Genomic DNA, 22,539 nt, shown 5'->3' with positions numbered 1-22,539 from the left:
CAAGGAATTGGAGAAAAAGAATATATATATGGGATAAAATAAATGGGAAAAGAGATTTTTCGTGGCGTCGTTTTTTGGAAAACGAGAGAAATGGAAGCATTTCTTCGTGGCGGAAAGGAAGGGATGCACCCCAGAAATTCAATCACTTTTTCGCCCCGCGCTTCTCGGGGTCTCTTTTTTCAACTTGGTCTTTCACTTTTTCACATTTTGAAAATTAAATGGCAGAAGCAAAAACAAACAAACAAACAAGAATTAGTTTTAAAAATGTTTTATTAAAGGTGCGTAGTTCAAAATTGAAATGGCAAGAGATGAGGTAAGTGGAAAAGGAAATATACAATAGAACAAGTTACCCGCATGTTCAGAAACATATGGAGACTATTTACAGACAATTATGAGCTTTTGAGCACCGGAAATATATAATTAGAGGGGCTTGCGCATCAGTTATGGTGTATACAAATGCAGGTGAGAAGTGAGAAGTTATGGCAAATTTGGGCAAATTTTAAATGTTGAGCTTGCGCGTCAAATGTGATGCATTGAGACCGAGGTTGTTATTCACTGAAGCCTAACAACTTCCAGAATTTGCAAAAAAAACATTTTACTTGAGTTGGACCCAAATGTTTTCCAAAATAGTGGAAGTTTTTAAGGAATAATTTTCAGTTTTCCCTTATAAATTTGCCATAAATTTCCAAATCTCACACAGCTAACTTCTCATCAACAAAAAAAAACTATCTAAAATCAAACTTGAGGATTAAAAGCATGCAATGTGGGTCCACCCTTTACAGTGGATATATGTGCTTTTTGACTTCGTTTCTTTCGTCTACAGTAACAACAGTACGCGACACACAGGGTCACATTTAGGCCGACACAAATTGCAGCGACTCCGATTGCGACAGCCAGGACCCAGAAGGGTGTTAGTGCCGCCCGGATTTCTGGGATGTACGAGGATTTTGTTGTTGATGGGGTTGGTGGCGTTGTTGTTTCGTTCTGGAAATATTGGAAATTTTAAATTTTTTTTGGAAGCTGAGCAGCATGGGCAACATATTTTTGTAGTGAGATTGTCTTGATAACTTCATAAAAATACTGAGAGTAAAAGAGTAAAAGTTTTGTAAATGTCCACTGCACGTTTTCAGTTGTTAATGCAGCCGACATTTCACGAGTGGATTTCTTTTGAAAGCATATTTTTTACTTCTATTACTATAGAAAATTTCCTGTTGCAGAATTATAGAAGACAGAACTTTGATTAATTTTACAGTTGAAACTGTTTTTCTAGAACTAATAGCAACCGAGATAGAATCCATTAAGGTTGTGGTGGTGGCAACGGCCGACACCTTACAGGCCGCTCCGACAATGGCCTACCCGGGAGATGTCGGCTGCTTCGAAGTGCACATGATTTTCTATATATATTCTGTATATTAAAAAAATAAAGCAGCCGACGTTTCGCAGGAGACTTTTACATAAGCTATGTCGGCTGCGTTTTTGGAATCATCAACTTTGACCACTTATATCTCGGTTTTCATAACAGTAATCAAAATTTTGTAAACTACAAAATTGTTAAGCATGTTTTAATAAATACTTTGTCAGTTGATAGTTTTTTAATATATCTTGGAATAAGAATTTTCTATCAGAAATTTGGCTAAAGCTTCTATTTCAGTAATTTTCACTGAAGAATCTTTTTTCCTACAGACTTCCCTTTCTACCTTTAGAGCAGGATATTAGCTACGTTCAATTAAGCACCTTCTCCATTCACCCGTATATCTGTTATTGTATCCCTCTTTTAAATCTATCCTTCCGCCACTAATATATAATCCCCAAAATGATTACTACCTCCTCTCGTAAAATAAGTAGTAATAAAACCTACCCCGGGGAGAAATGGAAGGGGAGGTAACTAATATGTAATACCCCCCCCCCCCCCCCCTCTCCCAGTTCTCATTACATGAGAGCCGTCGAAGCAAATGCACACGACCCCCCCCCCCCCCTTGAATAATTCACGTGTGAAATGGCTACGTAGTTTTGAAAGAAGCGGAAAAAATAAATTGATGAAAATAGAATAAAAAAGACTTACCCTAATACGGTGAATAAGTACTGAAAGAACGCCTGATGAATGTTGAGTTGAAGGACCATTGAATTGACATTCGGGCTCACAGGATACCAGGAGACAGTTGGAATCGTCGAAATCTGTGGAGGTTATTCCTTCGAATGTTACTCCGTCGCAATCTGGAATTCAAGATTTTGATTATTGAATATGAGTAATCGTTGAGTCACTAAGGAAGGGTCAGAATGCACCACCGGGCTTTTGAACAAGGCATATTTCACTTGAAAGCTCGTGTTGAAAAACTCTTAAAAATTAAATTTAAGCTGCGCGACTGAGCTTGAAACAAGGCTCCAGATTTACTCAGAGCAGCATGAGTGGCGCACTATCGGTACTCTGGGGATTAGAAGTAGCAGGTAGAACTTGTGTTTTTTTTGTAAAAGATTTTTAAGATTAACTGTCCTAGTAGCCGTTTTGCAAAAGAATGTTTGCGCACACATGGTGCATCGACTGACAGTAGGCAGGCACGTAGGTTTGAATGTAGGTAACGTTTAATTGGTAGATTATTAAAAGTTTTAAGGATTTTTTTTTGTCGAAAGGCTGAGACTATTTCTAGCAGTTTTGCGGGAATAAACATATTTTTAAGTGTCAAATAATAATTTTTTGATTGTTTTGCAAAATTGAAAACTTTTTTTTTAATTTCAGAAATTTGGAAATCATGTCAAAAAAAGTCCAGTTTTTTTCCAGTGGTTTTATTTTCAAAAAATTACAAATTTATCCAAAAAAAAATTCTAGATTTTTCCAGTACGTTTCAAAAATAACACATATTTTTTTACCAGTTTCTCGAATTTTCACAAAAATGGTTCTGTAGATTAGATTCTTCATAGTTTCAGACCTTTCCCGAAAATTCTCAAGTTTTTTAAAAGTTACCAAAAGTTTTTGAAATTTTTCAGGAGTTTCTAGAATTTTTCTAAATGTCTCTGAAACTTCCAGTAGTTTCTCGAATTTGTTTAAAACTTTTTGAAGTTTTTTTAAATTCTTCAACGGTTTCTCAAAATGTTCACAAATTCCCAGATATTTTGCGAATACCCGAAAATTTTCCGAAAATGTTTCAAGAACCTTTCACCAGCCGTTTTGAAGAAAAAAAAACTTTCACAAAAGTCAAGGATAGAAAATTGCCAACAGGCGCTGCTTCTCGGGCTGTGCACTAGAAAAAATGTGATATTTTTCCAGAACGAACTAAAAATGCTCTCCCTTCCCCTGTATCCATCATCTCTTCCTACTAGAAAAACACATTCATTCTATTTATATTTACCCGTCTTCTTATTTCACTCTTCTCGTCTCAATGCATCGCGCTTCAATCTCCATAGAAACGGAAATAAAAGGACAACTACCCCCCTCCTCTCCCAGCTACTCTTCTATTATTTCCGTCCCGAAAGGGAACAGCTTCTTGTTTTGAATGCTCAAATGCTCAAATTCAGGATTGGTAGCTGCTTTCAAATAGGCGCGAGAGAATCGGTTTAGCCGACGATAAAACAAACGATTGTATGACACGCGGATTAACCGCGACACTGTCTCCGTGCTCGCGGAGCACACACACACACATACGGAGGAGAAGCTGCTGAGCATTTCCCGCGCACGGAACGATTCGACTGGTAGTTCGAATTGGGCAAACAACTCGAGGAAGGCTCGCTTTTGCTGATACATTTATGTTTTCGAGTATCCCTTCCCGAAACATGGGAACATGGATTATACTTTAAACCGGATAGTTTCGGTTTTTTTTTGTTTGGCCGTGGATTATTGAAAAGAGGAAAAATAGATATATACTTTCGGAGTGGCTAAGAAAAAATATGACGTCAGAAAAATGTTCTGAAAAATTACAGGGAGACTCATGGAATACACTATATCTTACGCGCAAATTTTCTCGCTCAGCACGTGGTGTCAGAGTGTCCCATTTCGGTGTGATCTAAGCAGATTTACGAGAATTGCGGGAATTTCTGGATTTTAGACGCAAACTTCTCAACTGATTTCGCATGGTTAAAAACGTGCTGACGTAACGTTTTTTGGGAGAAAAATTCCCGCATTTTTTCTAGATCAAACCGTAATGGGTCAGCCTGACACCACGTGGCTCAGGTATGATAACGGGAATATACAAAAAATAGTATGTATTTCAATTTCAAATATTTTAAAATTATCGGAGATCTCAAATTTTATTGGTACGCCACGTAGGCGAGCACCTCAACCTAAAACCTGCTCAGCTACAAAATTTTGTAATCTATTTTCTGAAATTAAAATCTATGGACTTTTTTTTGATTTTTTCTTTAAAAATAGCTTTCAGTTTTTTAAAAGTTACCAATGGTTTTTGAAATTGTCCAGTAGTTTCTCGAATTTGTTTAAAGCTTTTAAAAGTTGTTGGAATTTTTCGAAGGTTTCTCAAAATTTCCAGAAGTTCCCAGATATTTCACGAATGTTCCAAATTTTCCCAAAAATGTTTCTCGAATTTTACACCACCCGTTTTTGAGAAAATACAGTTTATAAATTAAGTTTTTGGTATTTAAAAACTCGTAAATTGTCACTAACTCAAAAGTTGAAATTCTTGATTGGATTAAATTGTTTCATCTTTTTTTTTTTTAATTTTTTTAAAGAAAGTTGGCAGAGAAATTTGTTTGGCCTAAATGGTTTAAATTTGTCAAATTAACTTCAAAAATTTGGCTTAGAACTCATTTGATCAATTCAAAAGCACAATTTTTAATAAGAACAATTCAAACTTTCGCAATTTTTTCTAAATTCTTCTGGACTCCTAGCGTGTGCTCATTATTGAGTTATTACAAATTAGGACATTTTTACAGCCAGTGGCTAGGGTTAGCTGTGTGGACCGACCTAATGCGTCATATTTTACGCGCAAATTTCAAATTCCTAAATTGCCTCTAACTCGAAATTTGAAATTCTTGCAAAATTATGAGGCACGGGACTCTGAGTTCAAATTCTCCAACAAAACAAAAAGTTCAAAACTCACTGGGTATTGAGCAACAAACATCCAGACACTGTTTCATGTCAGTCGTCGTTTGGGAGGATACCGTAATCGCACCCTGTCCAAACCGTTGCTCATTGAAAATCTCTAGTTGACCACAGAAAACGTCGATTCCTTCGATATTTGTCACCAATAACACGAGAAACTTTAAAATTAGAAAAAACGATTTGCATGGTTGCATGGCTACGCGAAGTCTTTGAAAAGCTGGAGAGAGTGAGCACACAGGTGAGCCAGAAGGCGGAGACAAGCAAAGAAAGAGAGAAAGAAGGAAAGAGAGCGGGTTATGTACATGTATGATGAAATGGGGGGAGGCTATCGAGAGACAAGGAGGTCGTATTTGTTTTCCCACCCAACAAGAGACCGCCCATGTTTGGAGCATATCACTGATAACTGGATTTTTGAAAAACGATAGCTCTATGATGTTTTGTGACGTGGCAGACACATTGTTTTGAGAGAAAGAAGAAACATTGTAGTTAATGACAAAATTTTAAAATTTTCTTTTAATTTTTTCCGAATAAAAATGTGAATTTATCGAAAAACATTGATATTACTGAAACCTAAAACTCTGAGAATGCGTATTGCACAACATATTTGACGCGCAAAATATCTCATAGCGAAAACTACAGTACTGACTACTGTAACCCTTGTGCCGATTTACTGGCTCGATTTTCGAAATGGATTTATTTTCGATTATTGACAAATTTTCCTTCGATCATTCGTATTATTTTGCCTGATATCGATTGAATGATTTCCGTAAATCGACACAAGTGCTACAGTAGTCATTTAAAGAATTACTGTAGTTTTCGCTACGAGATATTTTGCGCGTTAAATATGTTGTGTAATACGCATTCTCAGAATTTAATGTTCCCGTAATATAGCACAAATACTATAACAGTTAGAAAAATATTGTGAACAAGAAAAATGTTGAAAATTACGTTTTCTCCATTTTTTCCTTTGTCAAAATTGTATAACCAAGTTAATTCTTGATTTACAAAAATAATTGTTTCCCGTGGTGCTCTGGTTTTTGCTCAAATTAAAAATATTCCAACAAAAAAAAAATAATTCAATCGAAAATTGAATTATTTCGGAATTACTAAACACTAGATTCGATAGAAGAAAAAAAATAATGGCTGATCAGTATACACGCAGAGTTCCTCGTCCTCGAAGCACCCTCGTACCAGGAAGAGTGAGTTCAATTTCTTTTCCCAGCTCTCAATAATTCTTAAATTTCAGCGTATGACCGAAATGATGATGCTCCACGAGGCGGGAATCGATGAAACTCTCAGCTACCTCGACGAGCCTTCTCAAGTCTCTACTAGGAACTCTAACACTGCGATTCAAGCATTCCCGGTAATGAATGGGATTCGAGACTCTACTGATGAGCATCCGATGCGCAGTCCAGCAATGTCATCGGAAGGATCCCCTAGAAATCGATCAGGACGAGATGTCGAAGTTCAGGACGACGATGTTTTTGTCCCAAGTATGGCATCAACTCCAATATCGAAAAAGTCGAAGCTTCATCCCAACCTGGCAAAGTCCAAGCTTGTCGATCGTAAGTTTTTGTTCAATGTAAACCACTTTTCGAATAAAAATTATCTTCCAGACTCCTGCTCTCGCCCAAAACGAAACCGAATTCCTCCGTTGCGATACTGGATTGGAGAGCGACCGTTGTACAGATATGATCAGAACTTCTGTCGAGAGTTTGTCGGGATCTCGGAAGCCTTCAGTCCAAAAAGTCTGGAAAATGCGGAAAAAGAGGAGCGTAAAGCGAGAACGAAGAGATCGAAGAAGTCGAGAAAAAGAAAGAGAACCTAGAACTTATTGATCCACTTGTAATAAATCATTTTCGGGGGATCTTTGTATCCCTTATGTTCTTCCTCTTCACTTTTAATTTATCATAAGATCGTCGACTTTATAAGGAAACTCGGCAAATTGCCGATTTGCCGATTTTGCCGGAAAAGCGGCAATTGCCAAACCTATTCGGCAAATCGGCAAATTGCCAAAATTGAAATTTCCGGCAAATCGGAAAATTGCCGGAATTGAAATTTCAGGCAAATCGGCAGATTGCATGAGTTGAAACTTCCTGAAAATTGCCGATTTGCCGAGATTGCAAAAAAATCGGCAAATTGCCAGAATTTGAATTTCCGGCAAATCTGAAAATTGCCGGAATTCAAACTTCCGGAAAATTGTCGATTTTCAGAGTTTACCGGACAAACGACAACTGCCGATTTGACAAATTTGCCGGAGAAAAAGGCAATTGCCGAGAATTTTCGGCAAATAGTGGTATCGCACAAAAGGCACAGTTTTAAGTGTTTTTGCCTTATAAAAAGTCCCTCTGAAAACTACCGACAAATTGATGTTCGGCAAACTGTAAATCAGCAATTTGCCGAAATTCAAATGCCTCTCACCCCCTCTCAGACCATGCTCTCTTATAAGAAATGTAATCAAATCTAAACGATTTTTCAATACAGCTACTTTAAAAGAACAATTGAAATTGGTGAAAAAAACGGAAAACAAGAGCAAAAAACGGCAGTTACATGAGAACAAAAGAGAGAAAAAAGTACAGCGGAAGGTAAAACATAGTAAAATAATCGAGAAAATGCGTCTATAACGAATCTAATGAATCTAAACAATTGATTAAGTGGGGCCAGTAGTCTATGAAGATAAAGAAGTGAACACGGCTGGACTGATCATTGGTTCCTCATCAGATTCGGACATCATCATTGATGGCTGCTGAAAATTTGAAAAAAAAAATTGAAACTTTTTTTGAAGTGTGGTTCAGGTGTGGGCGGCAAACGATTTTTCCGGCAAATCGGCAAAACCGGAAATTTGCCGGTTTGTCGAATTTGTCGACAATAAAAATTCGGCAATTTTCGCCATTATTATTCTCCGTCTCAAAAGTATTGTCTATGTGCTAAGTATTTTTTCATCAAAAATACGGTATCCGGTCTCGACACGATCTTACGGAGTACTGTAGTTACCAACTTACGGAGTTTTTAATCGATTTTTCATAGTTTTCCGGGAACCGGGGGAAATAAATAATTGGGAACTACAGTACTCCTTAAAGGCGCACACACTTGTGCTTTCCAGAAAAACGGTCGCTCCCAGACCGGGTACAGTAGTTTTGTCCCAAAAAACGCAAAATTTAGCGTCAGGGTAATACGATGGAAAATGTTAAATATTTGGGTGTTTTTACAGCAAAATTGAAAATTTTTCAGTTTTTCGTTTTTTTTTTCAAAAAAGTAACCCGAAAAAAGTACAGAACCAATATATGGGCGTGGTTTATACCACCTTGTGACTCCGCCCATTTATTGGTCTGCTTTCTCGAATTCACAATATTCATGATAATCGTACCGATGCGCTTAAAGAAACTTTAGAAGTGGAATCCTTATTCTTGGATGTACCAGCAGACGATGACCAGTCGTTGGTCTCTTTTTTGTCTCTGAATATATATATTTTTTAACAGGAAAAAATGAGACCCCACGGAAAGGGGATCTACTAAAAGGGGACTGCCAAAAAAGTCATCGTTCTCGAAAAAAATGTTTTGTTTTTTTGTCGTTTTTTTTTTTTTGAAAAAATGATTTTTTTTAATTTTACAATTTTTCCAAAGAATCACACTCGGAATTTGATTAAATATTCAAGTTCAAATTTTAAAGAAATTGTTTTTCGTTTTTTTTTTAATTGAGCAAAAAAACAAAAAAAAATGCGAAAAATTCCTAAATGTTTAAATTTTCCTTTTTTTCAAAAAATCGCAAAAATATTCAAATTTTTCGGTTCAAACTAAAAAATTTCGTGTTTTGGTGAGAAAAAAATTATTTTCTTAAATTATTTGCTATTTTTGTTTTTCGTTTTCGAAGAAAATTTTTTTTTTGAATAAAAATGAGCAAAAAAACAACAAAAAAATGCGAAAAAATCATTAATAAGTGTCTAAATTTTACAATTTTTCCAAAAAAAAAACTGTATAATTTCTTGAAGAACTTGGCCATAAAGAATGTTATTTTCAAAAAAATTTTATTCGGTATTCTCGTATTTTTGGCAAAAAATTTTTCGTTTTTGTTATCGAAAAAAACAGATAAACTGAAAATTCAAAAGTGTTCAAATTTTACTTCTTTTTTTTTTCAAAAAATTGCATTTAAAATTGGTTAAAACATTCAAATTTTCAAAATATTGTACGGAAAACGTATTTTTCGCTTTTTCCCAAAATCTGTTTAAAAAATCGTTTTTTTTGTTGGATTTTTTGTTTTTGTTTGCAAAAAAAAAATCGAATTCACAACGATGCTCCGATGGAACTCAACGCGCGTTGTTTAGCGTGATTTTTAGAGAAAAAAAATTTCCTCCGAATAAAATGATGTTTAGATCCCTATTTCATTGATCCCCTTTCCGGTGGAGCCTCAGAAAAATGCCGAGAAAACGAACATTCCACCACTATTACGATCTCCGGCTCCGTCCATTTCCATTTCATCAACAATTTTGATTTTCTTGTTCTCAATCTCATCATCTTCAAAATCTTCTTCTCCATTATGAACAATTATATGCATCCATATATGTTCAGTAAAACGATCACATTCGTAATGATGAAGCATATCATATACCATTTCAACTACCAAGAATCCATCGTTTCTGCAATTTTTTTTTTTTTTGCATTTTTAAATTTTTTTTTCAGAAAAAAAGTACCCGAGATGTTCAACGAGATATTCTAATGGAGCTTCTTTACCGAGATGTAGGTTTGGATGTGGTTCACCGTATCGTTCGATGAAATGATCTTCAGTCTGGAAAATGAGTAGATGAAGCTCGAATTTTGAAGGATTCTGGGTGTAAAAATTATCGATTTAATTTGTTTAAATATTTTTTTCTTGACAATTTTTGGGACTTTTTGACAGAAATTTATTTTGTTTTGTTGAAAAAATGGTTTTTTTTTGCAAAAATAGTTTCTCTGACAATTTTTTTAAACCAAAATCTTTGTTTTTTTGCAAAAAATTAATTTTTTAGCTTTTTTTTTGATAAAAATGGATTTTTTTACAGAAATGGTTTTTTTTTTGAAAAAAAAATGGTTTTTTGGCAGAAATCTTTTTTGAATCTAAAAATTGTTTCCAATATAGGTTTTTATAGAAAAAAATGTTTTCGTGTTTTTAGGCAAAAATTGATTTTTTTTTGCTTTTTTTGGGTAGAAATGGTTTTTGGGGGTTTTTTTTTACAAAAATGGACTTTATTATTGTTTCTTACGAAAATTGGTTTTTTTATTTTGGAAAAAATTTGCAAAAATAACTTTTTTTGGTTTTTTTTTGGAAAAGTGGATTTTAAGTTTTTTTGGCATTTTTTCGGTGTTTTTTGGCAAAAATCGCAGTTTTCTCTTGCAAAAAAAATAATTTTAAAGCTTTTTTAAAAGTAAAAATGGATTTTTCTTTAGCAAGAATAATTTTTTTCGTTTTTTTTTTTTGGTAAATTGTTTTTTTTTTGTTTTCTTGATAAAAATTGTTTCGTTCTGAAAAAAATCTATTTCCTGGCGAACATTTTTTTTTTGCGAAAATGTTTTTTGAAAGGATGTTTTTAATTTTTTGCAAAAATGGTTTTTTAGTATTCAACGAACTCGAATCATCGATTTGAACTCGTGTCGTCGATACTGTGGAACGAGTAGAATAATTGTATAATGAATTGCAGAACACAGTGAAATGAACGAGACAAGCAGAAACCACCAATAAAGTACGAGAAATGCCTTAGCGTTCAGAAAGTTCGCTGAGAGCATACATCGAGCAACAGCTGAATGAGCATTTGTGTAACTACGATAGAATCCGATTGACATCGCCTGAAATTGAGAAAAAAAAATTTAATTTTTTAAAAAAATTTTTACTTCTCCTCGGGAACTACACGGACATCATAAACAAGGGTGCCCGTTTTTCGATTTTTCAGAAAATCAAAAAACGAAAAATTTTCAATTTTTCGATTTTTCAATTTTTCGAAAAAAAATTTTTAATGAAAATATTATGTGTTTTCTCATCAATATAAACAAAATTAGACTTAAAAAATCATATTTTATGGTTACTTTTCAGAATATTTTTCCGATTTTTCGGAAAATCGAAAAATCGAATATTTTTGTATTTCGATTTTCAATTTTTCGATTTTCACTGAAAAACATCGAAAAATCGAAAAATTACACGGAAACACAAATTTCTGAGAGTGCGTATTGCACAACATAATTGACGCGCAAAATATCTCGTAGCGTAAACTACAGTAATTCTTTAAATGAGTACTGTAGTGTCGATTTACGGGCTCGATGAAAAACCAGTTAATATAGCCGGTAAATGCGAAAATTGATTTTTTTTTTCCATTGTTTCATAATTTCAAATATGATTTGTAAATTTTTCAGTCATTTTTTACTAAAAATATTTTTTTAATGTTAAATTATTGATTTTTTTCATTGTTTCATTATTTCAAACATGATTTGAAAATTTTTCAGATATTTCTTACTACATTTTTTTAAAATAAAATGTTAAATTATTGCTTTTTAGGCCAATTTTTGAGTTTCTTTCGGGTTTTCTATACAAAAAGCTGTCAGAAATGCGACAAATTACGTTTTAAAGTATAAAACAAAGAAAACCCAATTACTTAATTTTTATTTAATTGGTTTTTCTTTGTTTCATACTTCAAAACGCAATTAGTCGCATTGCAGACAATTTTTTGTAAAGAAACCCGAAAGTAGCTCAAAAATTGGCCTAAAAAGCAATAATCTAACATTTTATTTTAAAAAAATGTAGTAAGAAATATCTGAAAAATAAAATCATGTTTGAAATAATGAAACAATGAAAAAAATTTGCATGTTAGCATTTTCCGGCTATATTAACTGGTCTTTCTTCGAGCCCGTAAATCGACACTACATTAGTCATTTAACGTATTACTGTAGTTTTCGCTACGAGATATTTTGCGCGTCAAATATGTTGCGCAAAACGCATTCTCAGGATTTTTAATTTTGTAATGGAGGTTTTCCAAGTAATTTTTCCAATTTTTGAAGAAAAATCGTCCCACCAATCGTTGAACTCGACATCCTGAAATTAACGTGAATGATCCTTTGAGTGGATTTATCGAATCTCCATTAGCAATTCGGGCTAAATCCTGAAAAGATTTTTTTTTAATTCAAAAAAATCCGAGAAATCTACAGTAACCCACAGCATAGCCCCAAAAGAAATTTCCATCTCCAAAAACGTCGGCAATAATCCAGAATTGAGCAATGAAAAGAATAGTTCGGAACCATTTCATTAGGACGTAGATGATCATTGTTTGTGAGAGACCGCAGAAGAAATTTCTGAAAAAAATTGGGAATTTATCGATTTTTTTGGAAGAAAAATTCGAATCGCAATTCTGTGGCACGCGATTTTGCAACTTCGCCGCGCGGTTTCATTTATTTTCGAATTTCTATAAATTAAAAGACTAAATAAGCTAAATATATTATTTCGTAAGAAATCAAAAAAATTGAGAATTAATTTTTTTACTTCAGCATTTAGAAAAATAAATTCGCAATTTCTTGCAAAAAAAACATACTGGTGAATATTATGGGGACGCAGAAATTGCGGTCGAGTTGCAAGCGCGCTGCAACGCCAAACGTTGGGTCTCGTTAGGTTTTGGCGGTAAAATCGGAAATTCGAAAGTTTTAAAGCATTTTTCGAGTTTTTTCTATTGTTTTTAATGTTTTGTAGGCCAAAACTGATGAAATAAAATTAAGATAACATTTTTCAACGTCACATATACCGAAAAATATTTTAAAAAGTATAAAAATTGTTGTTTTTCATGATTTTTATGTTGAAATTATGTTTTAAAAATTCATTAATGACGTTGAAAAATGTTATATGAATTTTATTTCATCAGTTTTGACAAAAAAAAAATCGAAAAATGCTTGAAAACGTTCAAATTTCCGATTTTACCGCCAAAACCTAACGAGACCCAACGTCTAGCCGTGGAGCGTGATTGCACCTTGAATTTAAAATGCGAATTTTTCTGCGTCCCCATAATATTCCCCAATTTTTTAAAAGCCTAAGAAATTGCAAATTTATTTTTCTCAATGCTGAAAACAAAAAATTAACTCTCAATTTTTTGATTTCTTACGAAATAATATATTTAGCTTATTTAGCCTTTCAATTCATAGAAATTCGAAAATAAATGAAACCGCGCGCGGCGAAGTTGCAAAATCGCGTGCCGCAGAATTGCGATTCGAATTTTTCTTCCCAAGAATCTCCACCTCTTCGCCATAATCCATTTATTCAATTGAGCAGCCAATTTTCTACGTCTCCAACCCTCCATTTCAACGAGTCGTTCACCCGGATCATCAGTTTGTTCGTAAAATTCCAAAAATGAAACAATATCCATTCCATTGAAACAATCCAATCCCACGAATTTCCAAAAAAAAGCCGGAAGTAGGCAAAGGGCGACAAGAAGAATCGGAACCAGTGGGACCCACTGAAATTTCGAATTCTTTTTGTTAAAATTCTCCAAAAAATCCGAAATTTACCATATAAAATTCGGAAGTTCCAGTGGTCAAATTAACTGTTACAGTACCCCTCCCTCCTGCTCGGCTAATTCTATGCTGAATATCGACTTTCTCTCGTTGCCCATAATAGCAGATATCAGTGAAATAGTCGACAGATGAACTTGGCCAATCTTTCGGCACCTGGCATACTATTGGGCTTCCGAACATTGGTTTTGAGGCGAGTAGGATGAAAAGAAACACGAGAATCGCTATTGTCGTGTTGTGAAGCAACTTCTCGGTGCCACTTTCCAGTCCTCGAATGCGTTTTAGCGGGTCCGTGAATGAGGTTACCGCTGCTTTTGTCATCTGGTTTGGAATTTGGAATAAATTGAAATGGAGCTCTAAAATATTGCATTTTCCAAAAAACATATTTCCAGAGAAACTAGCTCTCGCAGATTCGACAGGAATTCGGTCAACTTTTACAGGAAAATAATATATTGAAGCGGAAAAATTCAAAAATAAGACGTAATTGAAGGAAAAGTGCAATATTTGAATGAGAAATTATAGAACATGAATTGTGTAAGTAGTGCAAATGAGGGAATAGTTATTCATAATCTTCGAGATTTTTCCCGGGAGCCGCGGAGTAGCGTTGCGAGGATGCTGGGCTGCATGACGGCTGAAAAAACGTATTTTAAAATTTAAAAAAAGCAATTGTCAATTTACCGAGGAGTGTGAGAGAAGCTGTTTCGTGTAGGAATCTCCGTCGCTCATGATCATTGCCTTCCCATTTTTGTAAGGTCCTCTGGAAAATTTTCAGATTTAAATTACAATTTTCTGGTAGTGAATTCGGGCAATATTTTTCGCTTTTCTGTAGGATTAGGCAATTTCAGCTCAATTTTTTTCTCACTTTCAAAGTAAATTTCGATTTACGAAACGACAAGATTTCAGTGAGAAAATAGATAAATTGCAAAAAATTTGAGCCGAACTTGCTTAATCATATTACGGGAACACAAAATTCAGAGAATGCGTATTGCGCACCATATTTGACGCGCAAAATATCTCGTAGCGAAAACTACAGTAATTCTTTAAATTACTACTGTAGTGTCCATTTACGGGCTTGATGATAAGCCAGTTAATATAGCCAGAAAATGCGAAAATGGAATTTTTTTCATTTTGTTCAAAATTTCAAACATGATTTGTAAATTTTTCAGTCATTTTTTACTAATCAAATGTTTTTATGTTAAATTATTGATTTTTAGGCTAATTTGTGAGTTTCATCGAGTTGTCTTTTCAGAAAATTGTCTGAAATGCGACAAGTTACGTTTTAAAGTATGAAACGAAGAAACACTAATTATTTAATTGGTGTTTCTTTGTTTCATACTTTAAAACGAAATAAACTCAAATATTAGCCTAAAAATCAATAATTGAACATAAAAAACATTTGATTAGTAAAAAATGACTGAAAAATTTACAAATCATGTTTGAAATTATGTAACAATGAAAAAATCCATTTTCGCATTTTCCGGCTATATTAACTAGTTTTTCTTCGAGCCCGTAAATCGACACTACAGTAGTCATTTAAAGAATTACTGTAGTTTTCGCTTCGAGATATTTTGCGCGTCAAATATGTTGTGCAATACGCATTCTCAGAATTTTGTGTTCCCATAATACAGAAAAAGCGAAAAAGTGTCCGCAATTTCTGATATCGCCCTCACTTTGTACCAGAACGATCAGGACCGTCGAATTGAATGTGATCAATCGGTGTTTTCTGCTTTCTTGGGACCATCGGTTTCTGATCCTCGTATTCTTTTTTCTTCTCAACAACAATCGTATACAGAGAGTTCAAGAAGAACCGAATTCTGACGACACTCAACGGAACGCTGGCACATTGGAGAAGTAGATAGCCGTCGTTTCCCATATAGTCGACAAAGAATTCCAGTGAACCTTTCGTCGGTTTCTCGGCATGTTCGTTGAAGAATTCTTCCGTTGGGAGAAGGGATTTTGTAGCGTATCGTTGATATTTCGGAAGGAACAACATCGCGGTGAACTGAACGGCCGAGTAGATACTGACAAGCATTGCTAGAATATACCACCAGTAGAGGAACAGGAACACTTTTGAATTCACAAAGTTCTGTGGGAGAATGCAGCGCATGATGAACTCGTTCACAACTCCACCCAATTGCTGAAAAATTTTGATTTTAAAGGTGTTGTGGTCGAATTTTTTTATTGCCTCATTAGACTCAGAATTGTCTGAAAACACCGAATTTCATAATGAAACTTCTTGAAAACTTTTCAGAAAAAAGTTATGACGGCTCAAAAAATGGCCTAAAATTAGTTAAAATCGGAAATTTGATCAACTTATCAATGTCGCAGCGGCTGGAAACAATTTTTTTGAAATCACCGTCAAATTTCGGGTATAAAAGTTGATTACCTTGCGTCTTGAACTTGTTTAAGGTATTTAAAAATCGATGGACGGCGAGCTTTAATTCAAAAAAATTAAAAATCTCGCCGTCCATCAATTTTTAAATATCTTAATCAAGTTCAAAACGCAAGGTAATCAACTTGTGTACTCGAAATTTGACGGTGATTTCAAAAAAAAATTGTTTCCAGCCGCTGCGACATTGATAAGTTAGGCAAATTTCCGATTTTAACTAATTTTAGGCCATTTTTTGAGCCGTCATAACTTTTTCCTGAAAAGTTTTCAAGAAGTTTCATTATGAAATTCGGTGTTTTCAGACAATTCTGAGTCTAATAAGGCAATAAAAAAATTCGACTACACCACCTTTAATAGTTTTAGAAGAGCGATATTCTGCACTTACCGCTCTATGAGGATTACATCCCACGATTTGTGGGAAAACTCCGGTGTAAACGTTCTTGTATGCTCCATTCAACAGCTCATAGGAAATCTGAACAATATTTCTTTCAAAAAAAATCCTACAACATCCAATTTCTCACATGAACACCCCACAAAAGCTCTCCGGAGGCGTAGATTTTTGCCATCAAGTTGAACTGGAAAAGTAACGATGCGAATGTCATCCATTTCATCGCCACGTAGATCATCATAGTGGTATGCATACCGAAACGTTCGCGCTTCTTGTGCTCAAGCCAGCGGAGGGTCTCTCGTGCGTCAACTTCATAATTGGAATTGCTGGAATCCATCTTGTCGTCCTTCTTCTTCGACGCAAGAGAACGAACGATTGCAGCAAAGTCGTGGCCGTAAAAGTAATGAAGCCCGAAAAATTTCCACATTAAAGCCGGAACGAGGCACATGGCCACTTGGAGAAAAATGATGAATGGGGTCCACTGATAATAGGTCACAGCAACTTCCTGAGGCATGATGTTATTGATATTCATTGTTCCTTGCCTCGTTGATCTTTTCACAGCGCTGAAAATCACCATTTAAACAATTAATGTCCAAAAACTGTCCAAAAACTGTACTTGTGAAGCGGAGGAATGCGCAGCTTGTCCTGATAGAAGCAGAAATCGTGAAAATAATTGGCAGATGAATCTGGAGTTTCTGGAAGCATCAGACAAGTGATCGGCTGGCCGAACATCATATTGGAAGACACCAAAAATCCAAAGCATATCAAAATTTGGATGGTTGTCGTGTGAACAATCCGCTCGGCGCCGTTATCCCACTCGTGAAGTTGAAGAAACGGCCGGATCAACTTATCGATAGCCGAAAAGCCCATCTGAAAAATGGAAATTAAATTGGTAAAAATCCGGATTGCTTCCTACTTTTCCTGCTTTTTCAGATTTTCGCTCCTTTTGATTAGATGATTGTTTTGAGCTGAAATAATTATTTTAATCTTCAGAAATCCAAGAAAAACATGGAAAATAGTGGAAAAAATTACGATATTTGCAGGAAATTAATTTTAAATTCCAAATAAAAATTTCGCGCGCTCGCAGTTTGATGTGCAGGTTTGTCTACCGTACCCATACGACGAAATTCAAATTTTCATTTTTTAAACAAAGTTTTTATTCAATTTAGATCTTTAGATTCAATTTCAACCCATTTCCGATTAAAAATGGAAGAAGAATTTTCAATGTTTATTATGAGCATGAGCAATAGTATGAGCAGCCTATGGCCTGCTCCAATTGAAATGGATTCAATAGACGAGGGAACTGAAAACGTCGCAAATATTGGTGAGCTATCATTTAAAATTTAAAATTCCCACAGGAAATTTCAATAATTTCAGCATCCAGATGGTCTACCTGCTGCAATATAATCCGTCTGCATATCGAACAAATGATTGGTTGTGAGGTTGACGTGGCGGTGGCTAAAAGCACCGATCTCGGAGTCAGCATGACGCGTGGAAATTCTGATAGCAAGCTTGAGCCTATTTCAACTCTACTTTCAACAATTTCAAAGACAATTGAATCAAATGGCGAGGCGAATGCGGAATTTGCTATTCGGGAAATCGAAAAAATGAATAAAAGCTGCGAAACAGAGTATAAAATCAAGAAATTTCACTGGTTCATCGATGTCGAGATGTTCCTGAATATTGTTTGTTATTTAATATATAATTTTAATGTAATATCGTCCTTTTTTTTTAGAAACTGGCATTGCTCGACCGCGAATTTCCACCAAATCTTACTGTTTACGTCATCGGTGAACTGAAAACTCTTTACGACGATTATGAAGCTGCAAAGGAAGTTGCTACAAATTTTGAACGATCTAGTGTAAACCTACGATTCTTATTGTGTCCCGCTGATTTGAAAGAACTGAACCGAGAAATTATTGCGGAGAAACGGCAAAAAATGAGCGAAAAGGAAATTATTTGTAGATTTGGAAGCGATAAATTCAAGATTAAGGTGTTTTTAGTGAAATTTTGAAATTCAAGTATTTATTTCAAATTTGCAGCTATTCAAGAAACAAAAAATAGGAAGCCATGTAACACTGATCGACTCTATTTCATTTCTCGGATTTTTGCCTGAAATCGAGCTCTGCCGTCAGGGATTCCTGGGAAGCAAACGATCAAATAAGCTGAAAATGGACATTACAACAGATTCTAAACTTGGAAATAAGATTCTTTTTTCCTTATCACAGTACTTGTTAAACGAAACGAAACGTCCTCAAACTGCTCTTTTCTCGTTCTCTTCAAAACCGAAACTTCGTGGATTCTGTATCATGGTGGCGTATGAGAGTGGTCCGTTCTGGGAGTACGGATTTCGTAATGGAACCTCTGAAAAATCTCTTTTTAAAAGATTTTTGGGATTAAAATTTCGAAAAAATTGGACAATTTCTCCAATTTTTGGTAAAATATTCGATTTTGAATTTTCGAATCAGCCAAAACTAGGAGTTTTAGCTGAAATTAGCCACTTTTTCGAAATTTTTAACCACTCAAAAAAAAATTTTGAGATTTTCTTTGGCAATCTCATTACAAAATTTGTTTTTTTTTTGGCAAATTTGTAAAATCCAACTGTAAAATCCAATTTCAGAAAACGATGAAACATCAATCACCCTGATTCAACTCAAAGCATCTCTGGGAAAATGTCTCTGGAAAACCCTGAAATTTGTAAATCAGGTCAGCTTTTTCTGGTTTTTGTTTGAGAATAAAATCAAATTTTTCAGTCAGGTGAACATTCTAGACCGCTTCCCGACGACTCATACGAGCAAATTGCACCGATAGAACGGAAGCAGCTGAAACGAAGATTGTCTCGAATCGAACGGATCGCTTCTTCAGTTGAAGAAAAAAGAGCACAATTTGAGGCTTTCGCCAGGGAATATGACGCTTTGGATGCTCGAGACGCCTTCATGAAGTTCACTTCCACGTGGCAAACGGATCAGGGACTTTTGACAGCGCCCACGCCCTTCGAAGATGATAATAATAATAAATGATTTATTTTTTGAGATTTTTAGAGGATCGAATTTTAGAATAAAGCACTTGGAATTTATAGGTATTTAGGTTTGTTTCGTTGTTTTATTTATTGGTTTACAGCCAAAATTACTTTTTTTTTAACTTTTTAATTCCTCCTATTGATTACCCAGGAACTGCGATTTTCCACCGAAAATACGGTACCAGGTCTCGACACGACAATTTTGTGCTGAATGCGATAGGAATTTCCCAGAGAATCGAAAAATATGCCTTTTTTGATTTTATAAATTTTTTCCGATTTTTAGAGTTAAAAAAAAAAAGGAAAAAGCGACAATTTTCGACTTTTGATTTTGAGAAAATTCCAATTTTTGGATAATTTTCCGTCATTTTTTATTTTTTAAAGACTTTCTTTATTTATTTTTCATAATTTTCATCCAGTTTTTAACTAACAAAACTATTGTCACACAGAAAACCATGAAAAATCGATAAAATATCCGCAGCGACAAAAGTTTGAAATTACAGTAATCCTTAAAAGCGCACACCCGTTTCATTCAACAAATAATTGTCGTTTCGAGACCAGAAACAGTATTTTTGGAGGAAAATTGCAAAATTTTTACGCCTGTTTAATAATAAATATAAATATGTATCCATGTTCCATGTCCGCAATGCGACGTGAGCGTGTATGCACACCTCACCTCCCGCGAACCAATAATCTTCAAAAACAGTTTTTCGCCCTCATTTCTTGATTTAATCCTGAACATTTATTCTTTAAAAATTCAATTCAGAAACTAAAAATGGAGAGCGAATTGTCGGGAATCTCTAATGAAAATCAAATCTCGTTTTTCGGATTTTCGGCCGGTTCGTTCAGCGATTCCAGTGAGTTTTATTGAATTTTCGAACGTTTTTTTGCGGAAAAATCAGAAATCTTTCAGTTTTCAATATTTACGTCGACGCATGGGAAGAAGTTTGCAGCAATGAGTTTAAGAACTCATTGAAAAAGGTTTTTTTTTCAAAAAAGAAATTTAATTTTAAAAAATTTAATTTTCAGCTCACCGACAAAGACCGTCTCTGCTTGCTATCCTTCCCATTCAGCGACAAAACTAACGAGAAAGCATTCAAAATGATGAAGGTTTGACATATTTCTCGATTAAATATCTGAATTTATGCCAATTTTTTTCAGAGATTCTGCGTCACAAATATCTTCAGAATTCCCGCCTCTGTGACTCTTCCAGAATGCGTAAGAATTGCCTTTTTTCGGAAATTATTTATTTAAAAAATCATTTTTCAGAAGAAAATGCTCATCGCGTCGGCCAAGGAGCACAAAAGTCTGAAACAGGTCGAGAAGGAGTTCGACGAGAAATTGGAGAAAATTCGACAGGTAAATAAAAATAAATGAGGAACCTATCAGAATTTTTTTTTTCTTCACTACTAAATGGACTTAAAAATGCGGAAAATATACTGAAAATAGCTTAAAACTGTCCAAAATAGACTACAATGACTGAAAAAGGCTGCAAGTTGAGTAAAAATGACCGCGACTAGACTGAAAATCGTCAAAAAATTCAAGAAAAATTGCTTAATTTTAGAAACCTGCTAAAATCGCCAGTTTTTGCATCTAACCTTTCCAATTTTCACATAAAAGCTTCAAATTCCAAATGTTCAGCTCCGCATCAAACTGGCAAAACGACATGACGAGCTAGAAGCAGTGAACAATGCTATTGAAGTGCTCCATGTGATGGAGAAGAGCCAAGAGCAGCTTATAAGCCAGAAGAGAATTGTCCCCGATAGCCCAACACGAATGTCTCCAGTTTAACCTTATTTGTTCGAAAATCGATATTTTAAATATTTGATTTCTCTTTATTTTCTTTTTTTTTAATCCTATGCTAATTTTTTTCTTGAGCTCAAATTTGAGTGCTTATGAAGCTACACATTTACCAACTTAAACAACTATATAAAAATAAATTTATTTTTGAGAAAAATCGTGAAAAGGTACATGAAAAATAGCATACAATCATTCCACCGAACATCTTTGTGACCCGTATTTCATCGTCTAGAAACACAAAATCAAATCATTTTGAAATAAATACACAGAACAAAAAGAATAATCACAGCAATTACAAGGATCGAGAGGAAGTACAGAACACGTTTTTTCGACGAAATACACGATTTTTTGTCATCCAAAGTTTTCCCGTCGTCTTTATCAATTTCCAGGCTGATCTCGGAGCCCATGCCGAGCTGCTTGATTTTGTGCTCGTGCTCATCCATATGATTGCACGCACAGCCGAAGCAGAACGTGTGCTCTCCGCTTTCTCGGCGATCTTCCCAATTTGCATAGTTTTGGAGCATGCATGTCGGGCAGTAGTAGACGCTGGAATTAAATTTTGAGAAAAAATTATTTTTTGTTTTTTTTTAAGCTGCGATGTTCCTTTTTTTTTCTTAAAATTTTGTGAGATTTCATGAAAAAATCTTTAATTCTTTTAATTTTTATTACTAGCTACGATTTTAAAGGCGCACACTCGTATTTACAAGCGAGGGTCTCGCAGCGAAATTGTTTAGATTAACAACTGCGATGTGCACCTTGAAGATTACTGTAGATTTTATTGAATTTTCTTTAGATTTTTTCGCATACTTCTTTCTTTTTCGATTTGTAAGTAGTTTTTCTTCTTTTTTTTCATTTTCATAACTTTTAAAACACAATTTTCGAATCAAATTATCGATTATTCTTATAAGAGCTTACCTTGACTCATCATCACAATTGCATTCTGGATTCGCCTTCTTTTTCTCGAAAACGGCTAGAATTTCCACATTTGTCGGGATCTCCTGCGTCATATTTACCGCTTCTCGGCACATCGGACACGTGTCCTGGCTTTTGAGCCAATCAAAAAGGCAAGAGTAGCAGAATGTGTGACCGCAGTTCTCCAATAGTTTTGGCAGGTGCTGGAAGTCATCTGAAAAATTGGAAATTTGAAAAAAAAACTGCGAATTATGGCAGAAAGACTAGACTAGTAGAGAAAAAAATACTTACCAAAATCGAAGAAGCAAATTGAGCATTCGAGGCGGGAGGCCATTTCTAGAGAGACAACACCGCGCAACGGGTGGGGCAAGACTGATGAGAAATACTGCACAGCTGCAATGAGTACATCTGCCATTTGGAGACCACTCTATCGATCGTCTAGGGTCACAGTGCGCGCGTACGCGGTGGTCCCGA

General features: G+C 34.9%; 7 protein-coding genes and 1 non-coding gene across 9 annotated transcripts; 3 read left to right on the top strand and 5 right to left on the bottom strand.

Annotated features, from left to right (window-relative positions):
- Positions 1-252: 252 nt before the first annotated feature.
- On the bottom strand, positions 253-5,286 carry Y47G6A.32 (MANSC domain-containing protein). The gene is made up of 3 exons (NM_001377898.2): positions 5,046-5,286; positions 2,063-2,214; positions 253-984 (listed from the first exon to the last, which is right to left on the bottom strand). Exons 1-3 carry the CDS (start codon positions 5,239-5,241, stop codon positions 736-738), a joined length of 597 nt encoding a protein of 198 aa, NP_001364791.1. The 5' UTR covers positions 5,242-5,286; the 3' UTR covers positions 253-735.
- An 843-nt stretch (positions 5,287-6,129) lies between these two features.
- Y47G6A.26 (uncharacterized protein) lies at positions 6,130-6,934 on the top strand. The gene is made up of 3 exons (NM_058787.6): positions 6,130-6,246; positions 6,294-6,612; positions 6,664-6,934. Exons 1-3 carry the CDS (start codon positions 6,187-6,189, stop codon positions 6,873-6,875), a joined length of 591 nt encoding a protein of 196 aa, NP_491188.1. The 5' UTR covers positions 6,130-6,186; the 3' UTR covers positions 6,876-6,934.
- Positions 6,935-7,505: 571 nt separating this feature from the next.
- inx-21 (Innexin) lies at positions 7,506-13,881 on the bottom strand (the record flags this gene model as incomplete). Its single annotated transcript, NM_058786.7, has 9 exons — positions 7,506-7,793; positions 8,415-8,502; positions 9,477-9,680; positions 9,735-9,829; positions 10,648-10,863; positions 12,081-12,167; positions 12,222-12,357; positions 13,288-13,505; positions 13,558-13,881. 9 exons carry the CDS (start codon positions 13,879-13,881, stop codon positions 7,716-7,718), a joined length of 1,446 nt encoding a protein of 481 aa, NP_491187.2. The 3' UTR covers positions 7,506-7,715.
- Positions 13,882-13,993: 112 nt separating this feature from the next.
- On the bottom strand, positions 13,994-17,305 carry inx-22 (Innexin). Its single transcript, NM_058785.7, has 7 exons — positions 17,254-17,305; positions 16,954-17,207; positions 16,471-16,900; positions 16,335-16,421; positions 15,231-15,697; positions 14,239-14,317; positions 13,994-14,191 (listed from the first exon to the last, which is right to left on the bottom strand). Exons 2-7 carry the CDS (start codon positions 17,205-17,207, stop codon positions 14,120-14,122), a joined length of 1,389 nt encoding a protein of 462 aa, NP_491186.2. The 5' UTR covers positions 17,254-17,305; the 3' UTR covers positions 13,994-14,119.
- A 172-nt stretch (positions 17,306-17,477) lies between these two features.
- On the top strand, positions 17,478-19,416 carry Y47G6A.25 (uncharacterized protein). The gene is made up of 6 exons (NM_058784.6): positions 17,478-17,661; positions 17,715-18,022; positions 18,073-18,330; positions 18,380-18,665; positions 18,958-19,043; positions 19,091-19,416. Exons 1-6 carry the CDS (start codon positions 17,544-17,546, stop codon positions 19,355-19,357), a joined length of 1,323 nt encoding a protein of 440 aa, NP_491185.2. The 5' UTR covers positions 17,478-17,543; the 3' UTR covers positions 19,358-19,416.
- Positions 18,346-18,701, bottom strand: Y47G6A.39. The gene is made up of 2 exons (NR_147821.1): positions 18,569-18,701; positions 18,346-18,502 (listed from the first exon to the last, which is right to left on the bottom strand). It is a non-coding gene; the product is annotated as an Unclassified non-coding RNA Y47G6A.39 (non-coding RNA).
- A 662-nt stretch (positions 19,417-20,078) lies between the features above and the next one.
- mis-12 (uncharacterized protein) lies at positions 20,079-21,308 on the top strand. Of its 2 annotated transcripts, none has more exons than NM_001129068.4 (6): positions 20,079-20,210; positions 20,267-20,334; positions 20,383-20,463; positions 20,515-20,571; positions 20,623-20,712; positions 20,918-21,055. In NM_001129068.4, exons 1-6 carry the CDS (start codon positions 20,129-20,131, stop codon positions 20,948-20,950), a joined length of 411 nt encoding a protein of 136 aa, NP_001122540.1. In that variant the 5' UTR covers positions 20,079-20,128; the 3' UTR covers positions 20,951-21,055. The 2 variants fall into 2 exon arrangements, with proteins under 2 accessions (NP_001122540.1, NP_491184.1); NM_058783.9 differs by having other exon boundaries at positions 20,120-20,210; positions 20,995-21,308.
- On the bottom strand, positions 21,286-22,485 carry Y47G6A.31 (RING-type domain-containing protein). Its single transcript, NM_001026596.5, has 3 exons — positions 22,357-22,485; positions 22,069-22,279; positions 21,286-21,699 (listed from the first exon to the last, which is right to left on the bottom strand). Exons 1-3 carry the CDS (start codon positions 22,397-22,399, stop codon positions 21,396-21,398), a joined length of 558 nt encoding a protein of 185 aa, NP_001021767.2. The 5' UTR covers positions 22,400-22,485; the 3' UTR covers positions 21,286-21,395.
- Positions 22,486-22,539: the final 54 nt, after the last annotated feature.

This window comes from Caenorhabditis elegans, chromosome I (assembly GCF_000002985.6).
Source record: "Caenorhabditis elegans chromosome I".
Classification (NCBI taxonomy): domain Eukaryota; kingdom Metazoa; phylum Nematoda; class Chromadorea; order Rhabditida; family Rhabditidae; genus Caenorhabditis; species Caenorhabditis elegans.
The sequence above is the reverse complement of the archived record's forward strand: the minus strand, read 5'-3'. Positions and strand labels throughout refer to the sequence as shown.